Source organism: Bufo gargarizans, chromosome 9 (assembly GCF_014858855.1).
Source record: "Bufo gargarizans isolate SCDJY-AF-19 chromosome 9, ASM1485885v1, whole genome shotgun sequence".
Classification (NCBI taxonomy): Eukaryota; Metazoa; Chordata; class Amphibia; order Anura; family Bufonidae; genus Bufo; species Bufo gargarizans.
Window position 1 is genome coordinate 159494614 of NC_058088.1, and position 22702 is coordinate 159517315.

General features: G+C 45.1%; 2 protein-coding genes across 3 annotated transcripts in view; one reads left to right on the top strand and one right to left on the bottom strand.

Annotated features, from left to right (window-relative positions):
* The window catches only part of MORN5 (MORN repeat containing 5), a 28731-nt gene extending 26256 nt beyond the window's left edge, over positions 1–2475 (bottom strand). Inside the window, exon 1 of one of the 2 annotated variants that reach the window (XM_044268704.1) lies at positions 2405–2475. Coding sequence is in view for 1 of the 2 variants with exons in the window: in XM_044268703.1 (XP_044124638.1) it covers positions 2163–2209 (47 nt within the window). In the remaining variant the exon portion in view is untranslated. The other variant, XM_044268703.1, reaches the window with a different exon arrangement.
* NDUFA8 (NADH:ubiquinone oxidoreductase subunit A8) lies at positions 2431–15936 on the top strand. The gene is made up of 4 exons (XM_044268702.1): positions 2431–2586; positions 6769–6932; positions 11420–11585; positions 15710–15936. Exons 1-4 carry the CDS (start codon positions 2536–2538, stop codon positions 15845–15847), a joined length of 519 nt encoding a protein of 172 aa, XP_044124637.1. The 5' UTR covers positions 2431–2535; the 3' UTR covers positions 15848–15936.
* Positions 15937–22702: the final 6766 nt, after the last annotated feature.

The window sequence follows — 22702 nt, forward strand, 5'->3', positions numbered from 1 at the left end:
ATACAGGGCTGTGGAGTTGGAGTTGGAGTCGAAGGCAATTTTGGGTACCTGGAGTCGGAAAAAAATTAACCGACTCCGACTAGATTTAAATTGGAATAAAAATTTAAAAAAGCAAGTTTAAATGTCCCAATTCACAAAAAGTTATAATTAATTACCGTATTTTTCGCCCTATAAGACGCACCTAGGTTCTTGAGGAGGAAAATAAGAAAAAAAATATTTTGAACCAAAAGGTGTGCTTTTGGTGGGTTTTGAACTAATGGTGGTCTGTGGATGACACTGTTATGGGGGCATCTGTGGGTGGCACTGTTATGGCGGCATCTGTGGGTGGCACTGTTATGGGGGATCATTGTGGGGGCATCTGTGGATGACACATATATAGCATCTTATCTTATGTGTCATGGTCCCCCCCATAACAGTGTCCCAGTGTAGTGAATGGGGGCCGGCATCTGTTTCTGTAATGGCAGCGGGGCCCGGTGCCTGCTTCATTCATAAAGTGGGCGGAGCAGGTGCGTAACGTACTGAGCTACGCTACGAGCGCCCGCCCGGCCTCCTGACTGCCAAGAAGTTTTTAAGATGATTGGAATACTTTACCAATACCCACAAGTTAGATATGATTACTGTATACTACAGTGAGCGGGACCCGGTGTAGTAGAATACAGTGACTGCACTGGGCCCCGCTGCTATTACAGAAACAGATGCCGGCCCCCACCCCCTCCTCCCTCTCAGCCTATTCACCGGACGGTCGTAGCATTCGCCCCATAAGACGCACTGCTATTTTTCCCCCACTTTTGCGAAAAATACGGTACTTCTCTACTGTAAGAATAAAGGCCAATGCATGCAGTGCGTCACGTTACCGCAAAACGAACACGTTAAGTGACCATGAAGAAGCGTGCTCTTCATATGCTTCACTATATGGCACGCAACGCACAGTTAAGGAGCGGCAATACTTATACTTTCCATTGTGTTGTGTTCTGCTGTTACAGGGAACGCAACGCCCATGGTTAACCTAGCCTCTTACTGATAACCGATTAAGTAAATATGTTTTTTGCAGGACTTGACACTTGTATAAGTGAAGGGAATGGATGGTCAATAGCTCAAGACTGAAGCTGTAAACCATTTGAAAAACGTGTAAACTCGATTGTTAGCTTAAACTTTAAACATGACCATGGGATTCTACTAGGGAAATCAGGTTTTACAATAAATGCCCCTTCCCCTGCCCCTTCCTGGATCCTCCCACTGCCCGATCTTCAGCAGAAGATCAGCACACAAAGGAGAAGACAGCAGCTTCCTAACCAGTAGTTCTGTGGTAATGACATTCGCATATTAAATACAAAGGAGTCGGAGTCGGAGTCGGAAGAACCAAAAACTGAGGAGTCGGAGTCGGACCATTTATCTACCGACTCCACAGCCCTGCTCACATATGCACACATGTGATGCCAGGATGGTCATGGGGGAGGACCCTGTGCAAAAATTTACTGTGGGGCCCAGTCAGTTCTAGCTACGCTCCTGGATCAGTCCCAGCATCCGTCCACTGACGATCCCCGCCCGGCGGTGCTTGTGCGCACTACACGTATATCATTCTGCAACAATCAGGAGGGAACGCTCGATGGTGGGCTGGTTCTCACGATGTACATGGGCTTGGGGCAAAAATGGCAAAAATCAGATAACACAGAAAAAGAATGCGGGCGACATGTGATGTGGAAAAGCTCTGACCTGCCCCAACCACCATGAAGGTAAGGGCCACAAGTCAGAAAGGAACCGCAGGAAGGTGGGGAGGCAATACTGCCGGACGGCTTGCTTCTTAAAGGAACACTCCAGGTTATAGTCATACAGTTTGGGGGGTAAAATTTATCAAAAAGAAGAGTGTTTTTGCTGTCCTCAGCAACCAATCAGGTTGTAGCTTTCATGTTCCAAAGGAGGTTTGGAAAATGTAAGGTGGCATCTGAATTTGCTGCCATGGACAGCTCCTTTTTATGCTTTTATGCTAGAGCATTTGTAATAGCTATCCGCTAATGTACGTCCTTGACTAGGAATACCGGACCCTGCACCGAGTATAACAGAGTATCACTGCTGAGGGCCACATTACCCCTTTCAGGGCCACACCATTTCCTGTCATTTGGTGCTGTGGTGTCACCCTCCTGCATGTCACACATCCCCCGTACCTTCCATTCTGGTGCTCCCCATTATACCGGCTGCCCGTATACTCCATCCCTTGAGACCGGGCGTTCCTATGACAACAGTATAGGAAGCTTCACCATGACGACCGCGGATCACGTGACGACCGCCGCCCAATTAGAAATGGGTTTACGCGAGAGCCCCTAATTTACAACCTGCCCGTCAGTGTCGGAGCTCTAACGCCCGGAACAGCTTTATGTACATCGGCCATTTCTGAATGTGAGCATACCCGCCGTGTATCGGGGGTCACCTTTTCCTTCTAGGGACCATAGGACGCGCTGACGTCATTCCGCCTGCGACAGAAAAAGAAATCCTATCGCGCATGCGCAGTAGGCTGACCTTCCGGGGACAGAAGCAGCCATGCCCGGGACCGTGGATTTACCCACGGCTGATGAGCTGTCAGTGCAGGAGGTAGCTATATCTGTATGGGAATATGCTGTGCGGGGGAGAAAGCAGAAATGACATGTGTGCACGCGTATAACATGCGGTTTTTCCGTTTTTTTACCGTGCAGTGTGGGTGCATGCGGTATTAGCTCGTTATTGGTTGCAGAATACCAGTCTTTATCGTCTCTGGGGTTACAGAGTGACACTGACAGATATTACGCCTGGATACGGTGTGCGCTGCAAAAACGCGCGTGTCTACGGAAACTAAGACTGTATGTCACATGACATATGTAACTGATTAGAGGTAGGTACCTCACACCTCAGGGGGACAGCCTGCCGGAATTCACTGGATGCGGCGTTCAGCGGCAGACTCTATTGACTATAAGGGGACACGGGCGCTTTCTGGTATGACTGCCGGGTTTCAGTCGGACAAAAACCAGTGCGCCAGATCCGGTGAACTCCGGCAGACTGCAGGATCAGTTAAATGGAGGTGTGAACCCACCGTAAACAGACCTGTCATGTGCACCACATAAATAACGGAGAATTCTGTTCTTTCCAGTGTGTAAAAGAGAAAACGGATGATGTGTTGTTAGGCTACATTCACACTTGCGTTGTTAATTCCGGTATTGAGATCCGGAAGAGGATCTCAATAACGGAACTTAAAGGGGTTGTCTCATCATGGACGGGGCCATATCACTAGGACCCACACCTATATCGAGAACGGAGCCCTGCAAGTGAAGGAGGGCGCACTGCGCATGTGCAGCTGCCCTCTATTCATTTTTTATGGGGCTGACGAAAATAGCCGAGCACTGGCTCAACTTTTTCCATCGACCCCATAGAAATGAATGGGAGCAGGGGCCGCGCATGCACGGTACGCTCCCATTCACTTCTATGGGGAGCCAGCTTGGTGGTGGCCGCATCGGAGTCCTCCAGCCACCACCTTCCGGGGTTATGTTTTCTATATAGGTGCAGGTCCCAGCGGTTTTGTGTCCGGTCACAAAGCAGAATGCTGCCGGAACGGAAGACATCCTGATGCATCCGGAACGGATCTGTTTCCATTCAGAATGCATGGGGACTAAACGGAAACATTTAATTCTAGTATTGACATCCTCTGCCGGATCTCGGAGAACAACAACGCAAGTGTGAAACAGGGATTAGAGAATGGAGTAATGCCTTCACGGATCTGGCGCACACTGGAAGGTATTGCATAATTACATTTATCTAGCTCAGGGGTCAGCAACCTCCGTAATTCCGGCTGTTGAGAAACTACAACCCCCAACTTTCTCTGTTCCCTTTTATGGGAATTTTGAAAACAGCCAATCAAGTGTGCATGCTGGGAGTCCATCTCCAGCTGAGATCTACTGTTCCCCTTATAAACTATGGGGGCCTCGTGTCAGTGATAGGATGATGCCGTTGAATTTCAGCATGCCCGCTCCTTTTCTCTCTCGGGCAAGTTAGAGGACCTCTCACCAGTCCTGACATGCCTGTAATAACTGTTCTGGAGCATCTATTCTTATGGCTCTATGCTGTGCCATTCCTTTATTATTTCTACTAGAAGTTATGAATGATTTGCTAGCAGTCTGCAGTAAGGGTACAGAGGGGCGGTAACAAGTTGGGGGGGTGTCCCTGCACAGTCTGGCAAGGGCAGCCCTGATTGGATAGAGGGAGTCTGTGCAGGTACACCCCCCCAACTGGTTACCACCCCTCTGTACCCTTACTGCAGACTGCTAGCAAATCATTTATAACTTTTAGTAGAAATAATAAAGGAACGGCACAACATAGAGACATAGGAATAGATGCTCCAGAATTGCTATTACATGGGGAGTGCATGTAGCCATTAAAACAGGCATGTCAGGACCGGTGACAGGTCCTCTTCAAGTTGTCGTCAGAGGTTTCTACTCACGACCGCTACTGGCCTATTTGGGAACTCAGCTGCATACACGTTGTGAATATCCATTCATACATGTCTACAGGTCAGGTTGTATTTAGTGATGAGCGAACTTCTGTTTTAAGTTCGGCGTCTAAAGTTCGGCTTCCGGTTAGCGGAGAATCCCGATATGGATTCCGAATACCGTTGTGGTCCGTGGTAGCGGAATCAATAATGGCCGATTATTGATTCCGCTACCACGGACCACAACGGAAGTCGGAATCCATATCGGGAACCATATCGGGATTCTCCGCTAACCGGAAGCCGAACTTTAGACGCCGAACTTAAAACAGAAGTTCGCTCATCACTGGTTGTATTGTATGTGCATTTGTGGGGGCGTTTATTAAAGGAAATGTGTCGCCCCCAAAATGTATCTGCCAGTTAAAACCAGATAGTAACACATCATCTTTTTTTCTAATCTGTTTTTACTTTCTGATTGTAAATTTTTTTTATTCTGTTTCTGAACATTATTATGGGGACGGCCATCTTGCCTGAGCTGTTCTTAACAGCATTTACAAAGCATTAAGAAAATTGCTTTACGGCAGCCCCATGGGCCATAGACACAATGGTCTCGGGGGGACCTCATTGACTTCTATGGGAGAGTCTTCTATGCAGCTCTGTGCCCTGTGCAGAGGACATTGTATAAGGGAGGAATAGATAAGCTCGGACAATCGCCTATTGTGAATGGTGGATCATGTCTTATCTATCATTCTAATCCTGCCTATAATGGTACCACCTCTGTGTATAGATAAGCAGATAACTGCAGTAAAGTGATCTGTACAGACCAAGAGGTGGCGCCAATTATTATGCTTAGCGGCCAGTGCAAAAACTGCAGGATTTTATCTTTTTTGTTTAACTATATGGAATACATGGAAAATTAAAAACAGCATCATAATTATAATTTTTTTTAAATATGTTAAATATAAAAAAAAAAGTGATTTAAACAGCAAGTCAATTTCTGATGACACATTCCCTTTAAGATTTGACTATTATATACCAGTCTTAATCTGTCCCCCGCTGGCATCAAATGTGCCACAGTTATTAAGATGGGAACCCCCTTAATATTTGTGGTGCATCTGTGCACCAAAACTGAATTTTACACAGCAAATGAGCTGCTGTAGTTTTCCCCTATAATCTATGTCGGCTTCCTGTGTAGTTTATAATAAATGTGCCAAGGCACCGATCGCCAACTTTTTGGAAAAGTAACAAGCGGGCCTCTAAATCCTCAAAAAGTCCCCACGATTTGTGCAAACTTTGTGACTTTTTAATGCCAGTTTTATGGCGTACAAGGGATATTAAAGGGGCTTTCTGGGCTAGTGATGCTGATAACCTCAGGTCTGAAGGAGAGCTGAGCTACAGGAACCCGGCACTGCCACTACAGCCCTCCGGCTCCATTCTCAGTGGTAGTTCCAGCCGCTGCTCAATGGGGGTGTCAGACTCCTACCATTCTGATACCTATGACCTATTCTGGGGATAGCCCAGAAAAACCCTTCAAAGGGGTTATCTGGGTTGCACTATGATACTGTACAGCGGCCACTTTCGGGATCACATGCCATACATTGGGCATGTGGTCGTAGCCTGGACTTATAACCGGAAGCACATGCATGAGTCTGAATCTCTCACTAGCACCGTGGCTAGGGATTCATTCTAACCCCTGGTTAGGATCAGGTGCCCAGTATACAGCAAGTGGCTGCTACACGGGATCATGGCACAGCCCGGATAACCCCTTTAAGGTTCTGTTCACACTTGTGTTTATGGGGTCCATTGAAATTTTCATTGTAATTTTTGTGAAGTCTGCAGCAATATTCCTGTTCCCAAAAGTACCAGACCCTGTACGCCCCCCAGTTAGCTTGCTGGGGTGTGATGGGAATCACCGGTATCTGTTGTACACTGGTCTGGCCTAGATGTCGTGGATCTGTCTCTAGATTATTTCCCTTTCATGCCTCCTGACTTGTAAGGCTAAATGCACACGATCAGGATTGCGTGCGGAAAATCCGCACTGTAGGACATGTACATTGTATTCTATGAGAATCTGAATTTCCTAGTGCACACGATGCTGATTTTTTTAATTGTCAATTTATTTAATTTTTCCTGACCGGATTTTCTTCATTCACTTAGTAAAATCTGCATGCAAATCTGCACCAATTGATGCGGATTGACCGCACAGATTTGCCTGCGAACACCTGCGGATTTCAGTGCGGATGCTCCACACATGAATCCTGAACGTGTGCATGTACCCTTAAGCAAAATTCATTTCACTTTTCTATTTTTAAACCCTTTAGGTGAATGTCAGCTCCGCTGTGCTGAAGGCTGCGGCCCACCACTATGGGTCCCAGTGTGACAAGCCCAACAAAGATTTCATGCTGTGTCGCTGGGAAGAGAAAGACCCAAGAAAATGTCTGAGTGAAGGCAAAAAAGTGAACGAATGCGCCCTGGACTTTTTCAGGTAATACTTTAGAATTAAATGGGTTTTCCAGGTTTTTAATATTGATGACCTAGCCTCGGAATAGGTCATCAATATAAGATCGGCGGGGGTCCGACACCCCGCCGATCAGCTGTATGAACAGACAGCGCACACAGTGTGCACATCCCGTCTCCCACCTCTCTTCCTGCTGCTGCTATGTCCATGTCTCCTCATACAGCTGATCGGTGGGGGTGCCTTCGATCTGATATTGATGACCTATCCTAAGCCTGGGGAACCCCTTTAATAAAGTGTTACAGTGGGTCTGTCACCCTATGTAAGAGCAGTGCAGCACAGGCCCGGCCTACTACAGCTCACAGAGCCTCCTGAAGAATACAGTGAACTTCTAGACATTTCTGTTCACTAGATATATGAATTAAGTTTGTGTATAGTTAAAAGGAAAAGTTTTGCGTATTAAATTTGATTTATTAGATGGAAAATAAATGTTCTTGTTTGGAGACACCACTTCCATTTTGTATTGTCTGCAGAGACCGTCCAGCAGGGGGTGTGTGCTGTACTGCAGCTGTAAAGAGGTATTCTGGTTACATGAAGTTATCCCCTATCCATGCGCTGTACTATGGAGTAGCTGCATGCATGCTCAAGAGGCTGCCCTATACATTTCAGGGGTCCCATGCGGTACGGAGTCTGCGTTCTTGTGATCGTTGGGGGTCCCAGCAGTAGGACCCCGACTAATCTAATAGTTATGCCCTATTCTGTGGATAGGGGATAACGTCCTATAACCAGAATAACCCTCAAATTATCAGAAAAATAATTCCATGGATTAACAAGGGGATATGCATACAGAGCCTTATCTATGGGTATAGTGTTGGAATACTTTCTTATTTAAGGTCTTGAAGTGCAGTAGTGCTACCATTATATCTGCCACCCTCTGTTCACTCTGTCCTAGTCTACACAGCAAAGCTGACAAGTGAGCTGCAAAAAACAGGAATTATCAGCAGATTGTTTCTACTGTAATGAACTCCAGAGAGAAGTCAGAGACCGGCTCTGTGTATTCACTCACCGGGACGCGGCAGTGCTGCATACTGCTCCTATCCCATTGACTGTGATCACCAGGTGCTGCATGTTCCCAGGAACTGCCGGGTCATCGTAGACACCAGTGATCTCCACAGTCTCAAGAGGCTGTACTCCCCCTCTAACTGGAGCAGTCAGCCCTGATTACAGGGGAACTCTTCAATAAAAAAATCTATGTGCTGATTAAATGTCCCCATAAGTCTCTTATGACCTTATGGGAAGGGGGTGGAGAATGGAACATAAAGACAAAGCAAAATATAAAACTACAAAGCATTCAGTAAGTCTTCAGACTCTTTCACTTTTTTCACATTTTGTTATCTTGTGAGCATGTGCTAAAATGGGGGTTAAAGGGAACCTGTCATCAACTTTATGCTGACCTCACTGAGGGCAGGATAAAATAGTGACAGAAATGCTGATTTCAGCGGTGTGTCACTCATCAGCTAAAAGTAACTGATTGCCGAGAACCAGCATCATAATCATTGCAGCCCAGGCCTTGAAAAGAGTCAAATCTACCTGAGAAGAGTCCTGGTTATTCCTAATCTCCTGCTCTCCTGTCCATCTGCTGATGATTGGCAGTTCTCTTCTAGAGAGAAAGAGAGAAAACTAGGTAGAAGACTGTCAGCCATCAGCAGGTGGGCGGGAGAGCAGGAATTTATGAATAACTATGACTCTTTTCCAGGCCCAGTCTGCAATGATTATGATGTTGGTTCTCGGCAGCCACTTACTTTTAGCTGAAGAGTGACAAACCGCTGAAATCAGCATTTCTGTCACTACTTTATGCTGACTGCACTGAGGGCAGTATAAAGTTGATGACAGGTTCCCTTTAACTCAAAAATCATGTAATTAGTTTGGCGACTAAACATACTAGAGCGGTTCACTAAGCAAATAAATGTCGCTAAAATGTAACTTTTATTTGGTATGTATTAAAATAATTGGGAGGGGGGGAAATCTCATAAAATATAAATTTGTCCAATCCCACTTATTCCTCAGGGATAAATAAAGTGGGATTGGACAATCTATATTTTTCCCCCAATTATTTTAATACATACCTAATAAAAGTTACATTTTAGCGAAATTTTTTTTGCTTAGTGAACCGCATATGCTAAAAAAAAAAAAAAAAATTGACAAAGTGAAAACAGAATGTTTGAAATTTTTGCTAATTTATTGAAAAGGAAAAACTAAGATCTTGCACTGACGAAAGTATTCAGACCCTTTAGTTAGAACTTAACTAAAGCATCCTTGAGGATTTTCTGCCTCTTTTCTGCAGATCCTCTCCAGCCCTGTCAGGTTGGATGGGGACTGTTGGTGGACAGCCATTTTCAGGTCCTTCCAGAGACTCAATTGGCTTCGAGTCAGAGCTGGGCCACTCCACGACATTCATAGAATTGCCACCATATGTTGTTATGGCGGTGTGCTTAGGGTCATTGTCTTGTTGGAGGCCCAATCTGAGGTTCAGAATAATCTGGATCAGGTTTTCATTAAGAATATCTCTGTACTATGCTCCATTCAGCTTTCTCTCAACTCTCACCGGTCTCCGTGTCCTCGCTGCTGAAAAACACCCCCACAGCATGATTCTGCCACCACCATGCTTCATTGTAGGGATGATATTGGGCAGGTGTTGAGGATTGCCTGTTTTCCTCCAGACATGATGTTTAGAACTGAGGCAGAAAGTTCAGTCTTGGGCCCCTTGCAGACGAGTGTTTGCGGATTAGGTCCGGATGCGTTCAGTTAAAAATGCGTGATTTTTGCAAGCAAGTCCATTCAGTTTTGTTTGCGATCGCATTCAGCTGTTCAGTTTTTATTGTGCGGGTGCAATGCAATTTAATGCGTTTTGCACAAGCGTAATAAAAAACGGAATGTGTGCAAACAACATCTCTTAGCAACCATCCGTAAAAAACGCATCCGCAAGCAAGCGATGCGTTTTTCACGGATGGTTGCTAAGAGAGCTTTATTCACTTCTATGGGGCCAGCGTTACGTGACAATCGCAGAATATAGAACATGCTGCGATTTTTCACGCAACGCCCAAGTGATGCGTGAAAACCAACGCACATGTACACAGACCCATGGAAATGAATGGGTGCGCGTGCAATGCATTCACATCACGCATTACAGCCGCGTGGAAAACACGCTTGTGTAAAGGAGCCTTAAGCCTCTTGCACATGACCATATTGGTTCCATTCGAAGCATTGGGGAGCGCAATTTGCAGTCCCCAATGCACAGGCAACGTCCGTGCGGCGGCTGGGCCGGATCCAGACCCATTCAACTTGAATGGGTCTGTGATCCGTCTGTTCCTCAAAAAGATAGAACAAGCTCTATTTTTTTTTTGCAAAATGGAAGCACAGATCAGAACCCCTCGGAAGCACTCTGTAGTGCTTCCGAGGGGCTCCGTTCCGTGCTTCCGTTGTGCACCGTACCACATCTCCGGATTGCAAGAGGCCGTGTGCAAGAGGCCTTAATTTCATCAGACCAGAGAATCTTGTTTCTCACAGTCTGAGAGGCTTTTAGATGTGTTTTTCTTTGTGTGCAAACTTTCTTGTGTTTTTTAATGAGGAATGTTTTTCTTTCTGGCCACTCTGCCATGAAACCCAGATTCGTAGAGTGTTGCAGTGATGATTGACCTTCTAGAAGTTTCTCCCATGTGCACACAGGATCTTTGGCGCTCAGCCAGAGTGACCTTTGGGTTCTTGGTCACCTCTCCTACCAATGCCCTTTTTCCCCGATTTACTTAGTTTGGTGGGGCGGCCATCGCTAGGAAGAGTCCTGGTTGATCCAAACTTCTTCCATTTAAGAATTATGGTGACCACTGTGCTCCTGGGAACGCTCAGTGCAGCAGAAATATTTTGTACCCCTCTCCAGAGCTGTTCCTCCACACAATGCTGTCTCTGAGCTGTACAGGCAGTTCTTTCCTCCTCATTGCTTGGTTTTTGCTCGGATATGCATTATCAGCTGTGAGACCTTATACCAGGGGTGGAGAACCTTTTTGATGCCAAGGGCCATTTGGATATTGTAAAATTGTTTGCGGCCATGCAAAATTCTAACTTAAAAATTTGACTGAGGGAAAAGAACATCAATCTTTACACGAGACACTGTCCCTCTGGGTAAGTCGCTCTTTGAAGTATCAGAAGGTCGCATAGATAGTGAAGCACCATCGACAGAATCGCATATAAAGGGTTTTATTTATACTCACAAACGTGGTAAGGTTAAAAGCATATCATCAATAAAATCACCCTCGTATTCCTGCCCGACCTGGGTTTCGCTCACGCTTTGTCAGGGGCGTATATGTACACTGGGTGTACCCCAAAATGGGGCCATTAAAAAAAATCTCATCCTGCAATAAAAGCTTAATACGGCTTTGGAAATATTAAAAATGAATGCTTTTGAAATGTAGAGCAAAATAGGCCTCATCCTTAAATAACGCGATTTGTGTTTCTTTTTACAGGAAAATTAAGACTCACTGTGCTGAGCCTTTTACTGAATATTGGACTTGTCTCGACTATACTGGTTTATTGGAACTCCGTCGCTGTCGTAAACAGCAGCAGGCATTTGATAACTGTGTTCTTGACCAGCTTGGTTGGGTGAGACCAGACCTGGGAGAATTGTCTAAGGTAAGATCGTGGGAGACTGACATGTAAAATGCATCTCTGCCCAGAAGTAAAGCTTGTGGGTGTCAGTTTTCCATAGTTTCAAGTTTTAGTTGTTATAAACGCGGTATGTGCATCTTCTGTCAGATGTAGGGCTGATGTCTATGTACTTTACAGAAAGCTGCTCATGAAAAATAACCCACCTAGGATTATCTGTCCTACAAACCACCACAACCGCCAAACAGCTTACTCTAGTGCCTCACTGACAGGCACTATGGAACGCCTGACAGACTGCCTATTCAATGACTGTTGGGTGAAGATACAGCATGGCATTGCTGGTCATATCCTAGGAACCAGGCAGTCAGTGCACCTTTTAACCACTTAGTGACCACCCATACGCTTTTTTACGGCGGTCACTAAGGGGCCTTAGGCTGGGCCACCGCTTTTTTACGGCGGCCCAGTCTAAGCACTGCACGGGTCCCCCAGACTCCCTCTGTCTCCCTTCAGCATCCTGCAAATGTGATCGCGGGGCGCTGATGTGTGTGTCAAGACTGGCTTGGGTCTCATGTAGGCCCCAGACTAGCCTTGAGTAATTTCCAGCAGGATGCGCTTTTTATTAAGAAGAGATGCTTTGAAAATTATCTTTCAGCTGTTCAGTGCCAGTGAAACACGGAAGCAACACGGGCAACAAAAAACTGACGCACTGACCCAACACGGATCCTTCTCGGACAGCTTCATGGATGCATCACTGACACCACCTACTCATGGATTTGTGCACGGACATGTGAATTAGGCTTTATAGTCCTATTGTGGGACTATTAAGTGGTTAAAAAAAAATATAAATCTCCCCCATATGTTTGGTATTGCTGCGTCCGTAACGACCCAGACTACATAAATATGAACGGCGTAAAGAAAAATAAAAAATTGCTCATTTATTCTTCGTTGCCACCAAAAAAACTTAATTACAAGCGATCAAAAAGCGTAATTTACTCCAAAATTGATGCCAATAAAAAATAGAAGTCGTCCTGCAAAAAGCAAGCCCTCACACAACTCCATAGAAAGAAAAATAAAAGTTATGTGTCTTGGGAAGCAGCAATGCAAAAACATTTTGAAAAAAGGGGTTTTATTGCAAAAAAAAGTAATAAAACGTAAAAAAAAAAAGTGTATGTATTTGGTATCGCTGTAATCGTACTGACCCAGAGAATAAAGCTATTATGTTATTTACACTGAAAAATTGACACCGTAAAATTTATAACGCAGTGGCAGAATTGCTGTTTTTCCCATCTCCCTCCCGGAATGGGTTAATAAAAGTTGATCAGAATGTTATGTGTACCCCAAAATAACTACAACTTTTCCCGCAAAAAACAAGCCCTCATACAGCTATATAGACAGAAAAATAAAAAAGTTAGAGCTCTTGGAACGCGACGGTGAAAAAGGGAAGAAAAATGCTTGGACACTAAGGCCAAAAACAGGCTGGCCACTAAGGGGTTAAATGGCCTCTAAATGTGCAGGGTTTTTTCTGTACAGGTGTATGAAAGGTCTTATTGCCAAGCCATTCTGGAATCTGCGATGGAAGTGTATACAGAGACGTGCTAGATTTGTGACACCGATTTAGGAGTGTCTTATTTATGCATTGTTTATTGAATATCTATGTTGTACTTGGGGATAGTGGTGGTACCGCACTATGACCCATAATTTAGAATGCATGAAGAAAAGCAGATCCAGCAAGTGTTCCCGAAAAAATCCTGGTTTATTGATTCAAGTTCAAATCCAGCCAAAGTGATCAAATATGAACAGGCATATTCTTGCTGCTGATGCGTTTAAAAAATAAAAATAAAAAAAATTATTTTTTTCACTTTTAATCATAGCCCAGTTTAGAATGTTACAACTGAAAAATCAGAATTTCTGGTTGGTTCTGTGGAGCGGTCATCCAGTATTGACTACATGTTTGTCAATAATTTGCTTCATAAGTGCTTGGTATATGAACGATATAGTAACCTACAAATTACTATCACAACAGAGATCAGCAACCTCCGGCACTCCAGCTGTTCTGAAACCACAACTCCCAGCATGCTCCTTTTCTCTTCTATGGTAGATACAAGAACAGCCAAGCAAGTGTGCATGCTGAGAGTTGTAGTTTCACAGCAGCTGGAGTGTCGAAGGTTGCTGAACACAGAATTAGAATACCATTGAAAAGTTAATTTATTTCAGTAATTCAATTCAAAGGTGAAACCCCTATATTCATTACACACAGAGTGATCTACTTCAAGCATTTATTTCTTTTAATGTTGATGATTATGGCTTACAGCTAATGAAAACCCAAAAAGTCAGATCTCAGAAAATCTGAATATTATGAGACCACTTAAAAAATGATTTTTAATACAGAAATGTTTGCCTGCTGAGAAGTATGCACAGTATATGCACTCAATATGTGATCAGGGCTCCTTTTACATGAATTATTGCATCAGTGCGACGTGGCATGGAGGATGAGCCTGTGGCACTGCTGAGGTGTTCAGGGCGGCCAGCTTACATTGTTGGGTCTGGTGTGTCTCCTAGATTTCCGATGGAGTTTAGGTCAGAGTTTGCTATTTAAAGGGGTATGCTCATCTTAATGATCACTCAAATCATTAACAGATTTAACAGTGATCATTTTTCTAAATACATTTTATTACCTAATTCCTACCCTTTTTTTTAGAAAATAAGTCCCCTCTTACCTGATGTTGTCTTTGGTCTCCCCTGGTTACGGCCACCTTTCCTGTCAGATCCCGCCAGGCCGCGCTTGCGCAGAAGACTGAAGATTCTCTCCCGTCCGGGCCGCTCAATGTCTTGAACGCGCACGCCGCCGTGCATGCGCCATGATGACTTCTTTCTGGCCAGTATAGTACAGAGCCGCGAACGGGCACGCCGGCTCTGTACTATACAGGCCAGGAATAAGTCACCATGGTGCATGCACGGCGGCGTGCGCGTTCAGGACATTGCTCGGCCGGAAGAAAATCTTCAGTCTTCTGCGCAAGCGCGGCCCAGCCGGGATAAGAATCCAGGAAGTGAACGTCTCGCTCAAGGAAGGTAAGTATAAAAAGGGAAGATGAGAATACCCCTTTAATTTATAATCTCCATAAAGCTTACCGGCAGAGGGAAGTAGTAAGTGCTCTAACATTTCCTGGTAGACGGCTGCGCTGACCTAATATAACACAGTGAACCAACACCAGCAGATGACATGACTCCCCAAATCATCACTGACTGTGGAAACTTCACACTTGACCTCAAACAACTTGTGTGCCTCTACACTCTTCCTCCAGACTCTGGGATCTGGGTTGCCAAACAAAAAGCTAAATTTACTTTCATCTGAAACAGGACTTGGGACCACTGAGCAACAGTCCAGTCCTTTTACTCCTTAGCCCAGGTAAGACTCTTCTGGGTCATGAGTGGCTTGACGCAAGGAGTGCAGAAGTTGTAGTCCATATCCTGAATACATCTGTGTGTATGTTGGCTCTTGAAGCACTGGCTCCAGCCGTAGTCCACTCCTTGTGAATCTCCCCCAAATTCTTGAATGGCCTTTTCTTGACAATCTTTTCAAGGCTGTGGTTATCCCTGTTGCTTGTGCACTTTTTTCTACCACACTTTTTCCTTCCACTCAACTTTCCATTAATATTCTTGGATACAGCACTCTGTGAACAGCCAGCTTCTTCAGCAGTGACCTTTTTGTAACGTGGCGTCCTTGTGGAAGGTGTCAGTGACTGTCTTCTGGACAACTGTCAAGTCATCAGTCTTCCCCATGATTGTGTAGCCTACTGAACCAAACTGGGACCATTTTTAAAGGATTAGGAAACTTTTGCAGGTGTTTGTTGATTAGCTGATTAGAGTGTGACACCATGAGTCTACAATATTGTCATTTTCTGAGATACTGAGTTTTGGGTTTTCATTAGCTGTAAGCCATAATCGTCAACCTGAAAAGAAATAAACACTTGAAATGGATCATTCTGTTCTGTTTGTAATGCATTTATATAAGAGTTTCACTTTTTAAAATAAATTACTGAAATAAACGACGGTAATTTTTCGATAATATTCTAATTTATTGAGATGCATCTTTATATGGGTTATTCTTATTGACTTTTCATACTAACATTTTCTGTTTTCTTCCATATCAGGTGACAAAAGTGAAAACTGACAGACCTCTCCCAGAAAATGTCTATCACTCAAGACCAAGACCAGAACCAAACCCTCCTGTTGAGGGAGAGTTAAAACCATCCAAATATGGCAGCAAGCTCTTCTTCTGGAACTGGTAGATGTGCACTTCCCAATGCCAAGATCTGGTCTTGCGTCCACACTTCAGTTTTATTATCTATGTGGGAACAGAATAAATTAATGAACTATCTTTTACGGTGTTGTTGTTTGTGTTGTAGTAGTAATGTCAGGTAGGAAGAAAATAATAAAAAAATCATAATAATACAAAAAACACACTACAACCGCATATGCCGCCTCCACCCAGCCTGATCTGAAGTTCTATGTCTAAATGGACAATGATGCATAAAATTTTTTTTTTTTACACAATAAAAAAGTAATTTTGACACAATAAAAACCCAATAATATAAATTAATGTAGGTACTTAAAATGAAAGCCCTTGTATATATAAAAAAAGTCAAAAATCCCTTTTAATAAACGAAAAAATATCTGTGTGATCAACGTGTACAGTGTAAACTGGATATAAAAATAAAAAAAACAGCGTCTGACACAAAGTGTAAGTTTTTAACCCTTGTATCTACCTGAAACTGTCAAATTGTCATCTGATCTTCTGATGCTTTGTTTGACTCTCAAGCACTGTTTGGCTCTTTAACCCACAAAGACACAGGGGCTAGTTTCCTGACTTAAAAACCTCCCACTATTTTATTTTTATTGATCAAGCCCCTATTTATGTAAAAGTTTGCTATATTTTTTGAGGGGTTTGAGCTACCTTTGCCACTTTTTTAAAAATAGAACATTTCAGGGCTGTGCCTCGGTGGCATGGCTCACTTTATTAGAATTTTACACTAGAAAAGTGTCTTCAATTATACATGACATCTACGTCTGCTTCTTGTTCTGGCACAGGTGCTTCGGTCTGCATCTCTCAATAATTGTGCCAGTGGTGCAGAGATTAAAGGGGTTGTGCAGGCTGTACATATTGGTGACATCCTCAGGATAGGTCATCGATATCTGATTGGCGGGATCTAACACCCGACACCCCCGCGGCTGTTTGAGAGGAGGCGGGGCTCTGTGCAAGAGCTGCTTCCTCTTCATTACACTGCCAGTCATCTCTGAAATGCAGTGTAATGGCAAGTACTTGCTCCATTCACTTGAATGGTGCAAGTACAGTACGCCGCTGCTACAGGGGAGACGACATGTAGTGTAATGAAGAGGAAGCATCGCTCACATGGAGTGCCACCTCCTCTTCAAACTGCGGATCAGCAAGGGTGCTGGGTGTCCGACCACCACCAATCAGATTGATGACCTATCCTGAGCATAGGTCATCAATATGTATGGCCTGCACAACCCCTTTAAGACCAGCGTATAAAATGACCCCCATAGCACTTGCAGTGTGTATTCATGTTTTTGAAGTTCTACGCTGAAACTTCACCAGTGTGATGATGTGTTTATAAATTCTGGGATATGTGATCCCAAATCATAAAGGGGTTATCCAGGACTAGAAAAACATGACCGTTTTTTTTTTTTTTCCTTCTACATACAGTATAGTGCAGTTTGTGGTATTGCAGCACAACCACATTCACTTCAGGGGAGCTGAGCTGCAAGGACTACCAGACGCAGATGTGGTGCTTTTTCTGGAATAAAAAAGCGGCTGTGTTTTTCTAATCCTGTACAAGCCCTTTAAATTCATCCATATTTACCACTGTGCGCATCAGGTTGGAAGTAGATAGTGTCATATTTAGATCCATGGAACGTCCTCATCACAACACTGCACAGAAAGCTGGGACATCAGAATCTCTTAGAGCCTACAATAACCCAAAAACCAAACCTCACCCCCCAACCTACTACAACTTGTACAAAAAGAGAGCAAGGATTTGACAAGGTAAAAAAATCTCATTTTATTCAATATAAATCACATGATCATTACAGGTGAGACTCAAAAGGGACAGAACATGGAGAGGGGGCCACAAAAGGGCTCTACAATGTGGAGAATCACAATGGGGGATAATGTGACCATATACAGCAGGTAACAGACAATTGACAGAAGCTGTGAATATTGGAGTAGTTGCGGGTGCAATTGCTGTTCCCTAGTATTGAACAACTACCTAGCTCTTATTCACAGCGTCCAAACAATGGATGCTGTAGGGTATAAATGGACAGTGCAATACCACTCATAAAGATGGCATATAATAACTGCAAGCCACTAGTCCCACCCTAATCCAGATACCATGTTACCTACCCATGTTGCTGCTGAAAAATGGTGACCCGGTTCCCCCACTGCTTCAACCTCAGCCTCAAACTTTAGTCCTGGAACATCAGAAAATCATATCTCAGGATAATATATCATTTTTCACATTTTCAATCTACTCTGAATTGCCATTCTAATTGAATTCTGCAGTAGAACGCTGTTATGAGCTCAAAGTGCGTAATAGTACAGAAAAGGGGTGATTTCACAATATACAATGCAGCATTTTTCTGTTTGCCTTTTGCAGAAAAAAAAAGCCATATACAGATGTAACTTTTTGTCCAGTAGTAAAATGAAAACACCATATACACTCACCTAAAGAATTATTAGGAACACCTGTTCTATTTCTCATTAATGCGATTATCTAGTCAACCAATCACATGGCAGTTGCTTCAATGCATGTAGGGTTGTGGTCCTGGTCAAGACAATCTCCTGAACTCCAAACTGAATGTCAGAATGGGAAGGAAAGGTGGGCTACAACAGCAGAAGACCCCAACTGGGTACCACTCATCTCCACTGCAAATGGGAAAAAGAGGCTACAATTTGCACGAGCTCACCAAAATTGGACTGTTGAAGACTGGAAAAATGTTGCCTGGTCTGATGGGTCTTGATTTCTGTTGAGACATTCAAATGGTAGAGTCTGAATTTGGCGTAAACAGAATGAGAACATGTATCCATCATGCCTTGTTACCACTGTGCAGGCTGGTGGTGGATGTTTTCCCCTCACCCATGACGGCACCCCATGCGACCAGGGACCTCCCATCCGGGACAGGAAACCTGAGAAGATAAAAGGTTCACACCCCCACCAAGCACCAGTTCAGGTTTCCTGTCCTCCGGATAGGAAGTCCCTGGGAAGACTTCACGTCGGTTCTCACCTGCAGTCGGGGGGAGGCCCAGGTTCTTATCCGGTGGGTGGCCTCCCCCAGGTGGCGTTATGCTCTCCGGGGCTGCTGCCTGTAAGTCTGGGCTCCTTCCCCCACATCCCGGCGCTGGCCTGAGGGAGCCGCTATGGCCGTGTTCAGGCGGCTTCCCTCCTTACTTCCGGGGTTGCCCGTCTTCCTGTCGGCGTCGGAGGGGGCGTCTGCGCATGCGCGCCCTCTGACGCGGGGGGGCGGGGCTCGACCCGGAAGTCGGGTTCAGCGCTGATGTGTGCCCCGGCGCGTCCTTAAAATATAAATGGGACAAAGGGGGGGAACCCAGCCGGCTGATGTGGCACACAGTGTGGTGCTGAAGAAGCTCTTGGTTCCAGCAAGGATGTCAGAGCCTGCAGACGGACGTGCCGAACCCCTGGAACCCTCAAGGCCCGCGAGTCCGGTACTAGTCCTGAGGAGTGGGGGCTAAAAGAAAAGGATCTTTGGTGAGATGTACCTTTTTCTTACTAATGGGGTGTTATCTGCTTGATTTGTGTAGGTGGCAAAGACCCCCAAAAAAGCGGCCTCTAAGACGAAGCATAAGGAGTGTGCAGGATGTAAGGCCCCCCTAGCTTCCTCCTATTCTAAACCGTTATGCACCCCATGCATCGATAAATTGGTGGTGGAGGAATCCCAGAGCCTTTCTAGGAATATGCGATCTTTAATAAGATCTGAGGTGAAAGCCTCCTTAAAATCCTTGAGTAAAAATCGCCCGCGGTCTCCGGAAAAATCTCCGGATATTAGGGATTCGGATATAGACCAGTCTGACGTGGAGGAGAGAGAAGCAGGCCAGTTACTCTCTAATGACGCTGCTTCGTCAGCAGAGGAAGAAACAGGGGGTTCCTATTTCTCACCCGAGGATACCCAAAACCTCCTTAAAGCAGTCAGAGCAACTATGCAGTTAGAAGAGGCGAAACAGGCTAAGTCGACAGCAGATATTGCCTTTCAGGGGTTAGGTCCCAGAAAGCAGAGGGTTTTTTCCATTCACGAGAACGTTCAGGCATTAATTAAAAAAGAATGGAAGAATCCTGATAGGAAGTTTTTTATCCCAAGCTCCGTTAAAAGGAAATATCCTTTTGATGAGAAAGTAGCAGCCTGTTGGGACAAGGCCCCTACGGTTGACGCTCCGGTGGCGAAGATTGCTAAAAAATCTGCGCTACCGTTTGATGATCTAGGTAGCCTGTCTGATCCTCTGGATAAAAAAGCGGACTTTTACTTGAAAAAGGCCTGGGAATCATCCTCTACCTGCTTGAGACCAGCGGTTGCAGCGTCATGGGTCTCTAGGTCACTGCATATCTGGCTGGAACAGCTAGAACAGCATCTCAGTGAGAAGAAGCCAAGAGAAGAGGTTTTGGCCTCCCTTCCCACATTTTTTAAGGCCGTCGATTTTTTAGCCGATGCCTCCACGGATATAGTTAGGTTCTCAGCCAGATCATCCGCTATGTCCAATGCGGCTAGAAGAGTTATTTGGCTGAAGTCCTGGAAAGCTGATCAGGGTTCTAAGGCTAGGTTATGCTCTATCCCCTGTGAGGGTGACAGGCTCTTTGGATCTTCCCTCGACGATATACTTGAAAAGGCCTCAGACAAAAATAAGGGTTTTCCAGCTCCTCAACGCCCTCCCTTTTTTCGCAGATACCAAGGTAAAAGGCAAAAGGGTAGGCAGTATGATAGAAGGGAAAAGGATAAATTTCCTAAGAAATCCGGACGTTTCCTTTTTAAATCCCAGGATACAAGACCCAAAGATAAGCAATGACGCCGAACCCCAGGTAGTGTAATGCACCGAGCTGTTTTGCGAGGATCTCAACTGCGGAATCGTGTTGCATTAACCAGTGCCCAAGACCCAGAAGGAAAGTGAGGTTATAGATCAGGTTCAGTAGTGGATTCCCAGGCGGCTCTCTCAAACAACTGAGCGGAGAGTTAGGGATCCTGACATCATACACCTGTTCCCTGCTCTGAATGTATTATTAGCGGCGAGATGCCATACGCCCTACAGGTGGATGTAGTAATTCATTTTGATGTAGGCAACAGTTATAGTCCATGAATCTTGTTTTCCATAACACACACCTCACTTGCATAAGTTATACAGAGAACAGAGTGCCTTGAATATTATTGCTTAGTTGGAAGGTACTGATAGTCCAGGTTATATTCAGCCACTGAATTCATTATATTTGCGGTTTGGTAGAGTCCTCAGTAGCGTCCCGGATTGCCAGGGAGGTTAGCGGAGTGAGGAAATAAGGTTCCCAGGGGTTCCGGGGTCCGGATCCAATGCCTATGAGGGAGGCTTCTGTAGCAGTATGCACGGTGCACACTCCAAATTAGTGGAACACTGTGCATAGCTGCCACAGGGCTTATATGGGGTAGCTCCGCCCAGTGGGAGGAGTCGCTGTGCTGCAGATGGAACCACCCTGCCGATCGTTACAGTACCCCCCTCCCAAGGGAACCCCTCCGGGGTACCCTAGAAGGGGAGGGCCGGTCGGGGAACCTGCGGTGAAACTCCCTTTGCAATTTTGGAGCGTGGACATCAACGGCCTCCTCCCAGGAATCATCTTGGGGACCATAACCCTTCCATCGTATGAGGTACTGGAGTCTCCCCCTCCTCCTTCTGGAATCCAAGAGCTCCTCAACCTCGAACTCTTCATCACCTTGGACAATGACCGGAGGTGACGGGGCAGGGTTCCTGCCCGGGAAAGGGTTAGGACGAAAAGGCTTCAGCAAAGATACGTGAAAGGTGGGGTGTACCTGAAAACGAGGAGGTAGAATGAGTTTCATCGTGTTGGGGTTGACGACCTTCTCGATACGGAATGGTCCCAGGAACTGTTTCCCCAATTTTTTAGAAGGAGTACCCAAGCGGAGGTTTTTGGTGGAGAGCCAGACGGAGTCCCCTGCTTGATATGGGGGACTCGGCCTCCTGCGTCGATCATAATAACATTTTTGTCGATCTCTAGCTCGGATAAGGTTTTCTTTAAGCTCCTTGAGGGTCTTCTGTAATGTGGAGATGTAATCTTCAGTAGCTGGCACGTTAGTAGGGATACTCATCGGAGTGAGAGGAGAAGGGTGAAAACCGTAGTTCGAGAAAAATGGAGAGTGAAGAGTGGAGGCACTTTTGGAATTATTATAAGAGAATTCCGCGAGAGGAAGCAGGCGCTCCCAGTCGTCCTGGAGGTATGAGCAGTGACAGCGAAGGTACTGCTCGAGGCATTGGTTTACTCTCTCAGTTTGTCCGTTTGTCTGCGGGTGGTATGCACTGGACATCCGATGGTCTATCTGGAGTTTCCCACAAAGAGCCTTCCAGAACTTGGAGATGAATTGTGAGCCTCTGTCCGATATCAGTTTAGTAGGCACTCCATGTAGACGGACGATGTTAGTCACAAAAACCTCAGCAGTCTCCTTTGAAGATGGTAATTTTTTCAGGGCCACAAAATGTGCCATTTTTGTTAGTAGATCAACAACAACAAGTACGGTATTATGACCTTGTGAGGGGGGAAGATCAACTATAAAATCCAGTGATACCCACTCCCAGGGTCTAGAGGGTATCGGGAGATTCATTAGTAGGCCGTAAGGTTGCTTACGCTCATGTTTGCAGGTGGCACAAATCTCACATGAGGCGACGTAGTCCTCAATTTCCTGTATCATGTTGGGCCACCAGTAATATCTGCGGACTAAATCCACGGTTTTGGAGATGCCCGGATGACCCGACATGGGAGTATCATGGCATAGTTGAATTACTTGTGTTGTAACGTTTGGTGGTATGTAAAGATGATTTCTCTTATAATAGCAGCCTTCATCATCCTTACGGAGTCCTGGAG

Coding starts and splice junctions, on each gene's coding strand:
- NDUFA8 (XM_044268702.1), top strand. CDS start 2,536: ATGCCCGGGACCGTGGATTTACCCACGGCTGATGAGCTGTCAGTGCAG. Junction 2,587..6,768: donor ATGAGCTGTCAGTGCAGGAG/GTAGCTATATCT, acceptor TAAACCCTTTAG/GTGAATGTCAGCTCCGCTGT. Junction 6,933..11,419: donor TGCGCCCTGGACTTTTTCAG/GTAATACTTTAG, acceptor TTCTTTTTACAG/GAAAATTAAGACTCACTGTG.